At 44.3% G+C, this 4,525-nt stretch overlaps 1 protein-coding gene across 4 annotated transcripts in view; it reads right to left on the bottom strand.

The window, feature by feature from the left end:
* CDC25A (cell division cycle 25A) overlaps window positions 1–4,525 on the bottom strand; it is a 31,859-nt gene that overhangs the window by 18,725 nt on the left and 8,609 nt on the right. For all 4 annotated transcript variants that reach the window (XM_008049605.1, XM_008049607.2, XM_008049606.2 and 1 more), the window contains 2 exons: window positions 2,577–2,711; window positions 1,989–2,063 (listed from right to left, as the gene is read on the bottom strand). In XM_008049605.1, coding sequence (XP_008047796.1) covers window positions 1,989–2,063; window positions 2,577–2,711 — 210 coding nt within the window. The remainder of the gene's footprint in view (window positions 1–1,988; window positions 2,064–2,576; window positions 2,712–4,525) is intronic.

Raw genomic sequence — 4,525 nt, 5'->3', positions numbered from 1 at the left:
CACTCACCTCAGCCTCCCAAAGGCGCGGGATTACAGGCTGAGCCACCGAGCCCGGCTTCCTTTTTCTTTTTCTTCGAGTTGGAGTCTCACTCTGTTGCCCAGGCTGCAGTGCAGTGGTACGCTCACGGTCAACTCAGCCTCAACTTGCTAGGCTCAGGCGATCCTTCTGCCTCAGCCTTCCACATAGCTGGAACTATAGGCACACGCCACCATGCTCGGTTAATTTTTTGATGTATTGTAGAGATGAGGTCTCGCCAAACTGCCCAGGCTGGTTTCGAACCCGTGAGCTCAGGTGATCCTCTCACCCTCAGCCTCCCAAAGTGCTGGGATTATAGGTCTGAGTCACCATGCCTGGCTTCTACTTGGTCTTTTAAAGACTGATTTCCCTGAGTCTAACCAATCTGACCATTGGTATAGGCAGCCTAAATTCATCTCCTACACTCATCTCAGCCGTTCACAACTCAGTTTTGTCTTGGTTTGGTCTTTCCTTCTTTGCAATTTCCTTTTATACCTTAGTAAACCAATGTTTTTCAATCTGATACTAAAATTTTAATGTCATGTCTGAAATATTCCCAATAGTCCCCAGCAGAGTACATCGCTTCACATCTGCTCTCTGAGACCAGAGATTTTCTCCCACTTATTTTTCTGAAGTTTGTTTTCTAAGGCAGTTCTCCAGAATAGTGAGTCTCAATAACTGTCTACAGAAGGACATTCCCCACTGTTGAGGACACACAAGATTCTGCTTATGGTTTTTAATTACAGTTTATAAAACTAATAGCCATCTGGTCATGGTGGATCATGGCTGTAAACCCAGCACCATGAGAGGTAAGAGGATTGCCTGAGCTCTGGGGTTCGAGACCAGCCTGGGCAACTTGGTAAGACCTCATCTCTATAATAAATAAAAAAATTAACCAGGTGTGGTGGTGCATGCCTGTGGTTCCAGCTACTTGAAAGGTAAGGTGGAAGGATCACCAGAGCCCAGCAGGTTGAGGCTGTGGTGGCCATGAGTGTGCCACTGCATTCCAGCCTGGGAGATGGAGTGAGACTGATTCAAAAACAAAAAAACAGGCCAGGCTCAGTGGCTTAGCCTGTAATCCTGGCACTTTGAGAGGCCAAGGAGAATGGAGTGCCTGAGCCTGAGGGTTCGAGATCAGCCCAGGCAACTTGGTGAGACCTCGTCTCTACGATAAATCAAAAATTAGCTAGGCGTGGTAGCATGCGCCTGTAGTTCTGGATACTTGGAAGGCTGAAGCAGAAGGATTGCCAGAGCCCAGCAGGTTGATGCTGGGGTGGCCGTGAGTGTGCCACTGCATTCCAGCCTGGGCATTGGAGTGAGATTCCAACTCAAAATAAAAAACAAAAACAAAAAAAACATCCTGTGAGTAATGCTAAGTCTTTAGGTTAAAGGTTTCAAATAGACTTTTTCAAACTGTCTAGTTATTAAGAGCTAGAAATGACTATGGTCCCTCCTAATCCACATTCCTTATTTTATAGATTAGAAAACATGCAGAGAGATGAAATGCATCTCTCAAAGTCCATTTGTAGGTAGCTGAGGTGAGGTCTAAAACCCAGGTCCCTAAGTCCTATCATTACTTACTTTTTTTTTTTTTAGTGTGAGTCTCACTGTCATCCAGGCTAGAGTGCAGTGGCATGCTCACAACCCCCACAGCCTTGACTTGCTGAGCTCAGGTGATCCTTCCACCTAGCCTTCCAAGTAGCTGGAACCACAGGTGTGTACCATGTCTGGCTAATTTTTTGATCTATTGTAGAGACAAGGTCTCATCAAGTTACCCAAGCTGGTCTTCAACCACTAGACTCAGACAATCCTCTCGCCTCTGCCTCCCAAAGTGCTGAGATTACAGGCGTGAGCCACAGCACACAGCAGCATCTATTATTACTTTGAACTTTTGGCTATAACCAGCCAAGGACTCCTCTGTCTAATGGCCCAATTACTTAAGGCTCCCTCCAAATACGTGTTAACCACTTACAAGGTTTGTAGTTCTTCTCATGACAAGGGGGGCTGTCCAGAGGCTTGCCATGCATGATGGGGTCTCCTCATCATTCTAAACAAAGAAAAATTGTTTTAAAAAAGATCCACAGAGACTAACAACAGTTTAAACCCTTTAGGTATAATTCTGCCTGAATAATATTAGACAGGCCTGAAGGAGAAGTATCTTAATGTACCCCATCCCCTACTCCTCAAAGCCTCAAGGTCAGAAGATAATCACTCTTAACAGCTCAGATATCCGAACATAGCTGAAAGCATTCCCATTGAGGACATGTGAGGTGCATATCCTCGATTCCTCTAGCTTTATGCCATTTGGCAGCTAGTCCTGTACTGTCCTTATTTCATGTTTCTTGTACATAGACTGTCAATCTTCTTCAGGGTAAGAAGAACCATATCAATGTCTTCTTTTGAACCCTGCTACTCCACAGGATTTAATAAGGCTAGGAACACTGTCTCAATCAACTCTCACCAAAAAATATCAGCCAGCTCAAGCCCTGGGGAACTGCTGTTCATTTTCACATCATTAACTTTCCCAGAGGCAGTTAGTAAATAGGAAAATATACAGTACCTTCAGATTCTCTCCATCGAGAAGGTCCATGAAGCCATCATCCTCATCAGACAAAGTGGCTGTCACAGGTGACTGGGGCATAAAAAGAGGAATGAAACTTCCTGGTTCACTGCTATCTTTTTCATTTGATGAAAGCTGTAAGACAGAATTTATAGCTTATTAATAAATGAAAACTCTGGTCCACTTTGAATTCCTTGAATGGGTCTCTAGTTTTTATGATGAAAACATATTTGTTATACAAATTAAAATTTTAGCAGTTACAGATCAAAGGAAAATGTATCCAAGATTATAAATGATTTGATGTCCACACATAGCCCTGAGTAGTCAGGCCAGATAGCCTTCACTAAGAACTCTTCCCAGAAGCAGTTCACCTAATGGAAACTGGGGATAGTCTCTTGTGAAGAACAAAGTTTCTTTTATCAGGAGGTTGTTATCAGTGAACACCAATCAACATGAAGATTTTAATAGTATGCTAACCTGCTGAAATGAGGAAAGGCAAGAAGATACAAGTCTCTATCTATAGAGACCATAAAATGGCCTTAAGAATGCACATGTAACTCCAGTTCTGACAGAGGAAAATAAAGGATGTCCTGGTTCTATAAAGTCTACCTTAGGCCAGGCACAGAAGCTCAAGCCCATGATTCCAGCACTTGGGAGGCCAAGGCAAGAGGATTGCCTGAGTCCAGGGGTTCAAGACCAGCCCGGGCAACTTGGTGAGACCTCGTCTCTACAATATATCAGAAAAATCAGCTGGGTGTGGTAGTACGTGCCTGTGTTCCAGCTACTTGGAAGGCTGATGAGGAAGGATCACCTGAGTCCAGCAGGTCAAGGTTACAGTGGCTGTGAGCAGTGTGTCATTGCACTCCAGCCTGGGTGACAGAGTGAGACTCCAACTCAAAAAACAAAACAAAATAAAACAAAAACAAGCAAACAAACAAAAAAACCAGGCACGGTGCTTCAAGCCTGTAATCCCAGCACTTTGGGAGGCTGAGGCAAGAGGATTATCTGAGTCCAGTTTGGTTTGAGACCAGTCTGGGCAACTTGGTGAGACCTCTTCTCTACAATATATCAAAAAAAACTAGCTGGGCGTGGACACATGCCTGTGGTTCCAGCTACTTGGAAGGCTGAGGCAGAAGGATCACCTGAGCCTAGCAGGTTGAGGCTGCGGTAGCTGTGAGTGTATCACTGCCCCCCAGCTTGGGCGACAGTGAGACTCCAACTCAAAATATAAAAAATAAAAAAAATAAAAAAAGGGACTTCACAGCAAATTGTATGGATTTGGAGTCAATCATACTCAGTAATCTATCACAGAAACAAAGAACAGAGTACCATATGTTCTCACTCATAAGCAGAACTTGAACAATTATAATACTATAAGAAAGTGTTTGGCAGTAATGAGAAACTGTCAGGGGAGGGGGCGTGGGATTGGCAGTTGAGGGAAACTGCTAGGGGAAGGAAGGCATACTTCATCAACAAGGGTACTTGCATAATCAATGTTTGTATACCTAACCCTGAATTGTACCCCACATCTTTATAATTAAAAAAAAGAAAAAAAATGTTGCTGGGTGCAGCGGCTCACACTTTGGGAGACAGAGGAAAGAGGACTGCCTGAGCTCAGGGGTCTGAGACCAGCCTGAGTAACATGGTGAGACCTCATCTCTACAATAAATCATAAAATTAGCTGGGTATGGTGGTGCACACCTGTATTCCTGCTTCTGCCTTACTGCTCTCCAGACAGCAAAACCACTAAGAATGCTTGACAGTCTAGTTTCAAAAGACAATGTCAAGGCAAAACAGTGAAATACTGCAGTGCCTTCAACTGTGGATTAAAGAGGGTGTTTTAATCCTCTCTTCCCATCAGGAACTCCTCTATGAAAGCCAGAGCAGCCGGCTCAGTGGCTCAGCCTGTAATCCCGTGCCTTTGGGAGGCTGAGGTGAGTGGATTGCCT

The sequence above is a fragment of the Carlito syrichta genome, unplaced genomic scaffold, assembly GCF_000164805.1.
Source record: "Carlito syrichta isolate Samal-C Ts95f unplaced genomic scaffold, Tarsius_syrichta-2.0.1 Scaffold135829, whole genome shotgun sequence".
NCBI lineage: Eukaryota > Metazoa > Chordata > Mammalia > Primates > Tarsiidae > Carlito > Carlito syrichta.
The sequence above is the reverse complement of the archived record's forward strand: the minus strand, read 5'-3'. Positions and strand labels throughout refer to the sequence as shown.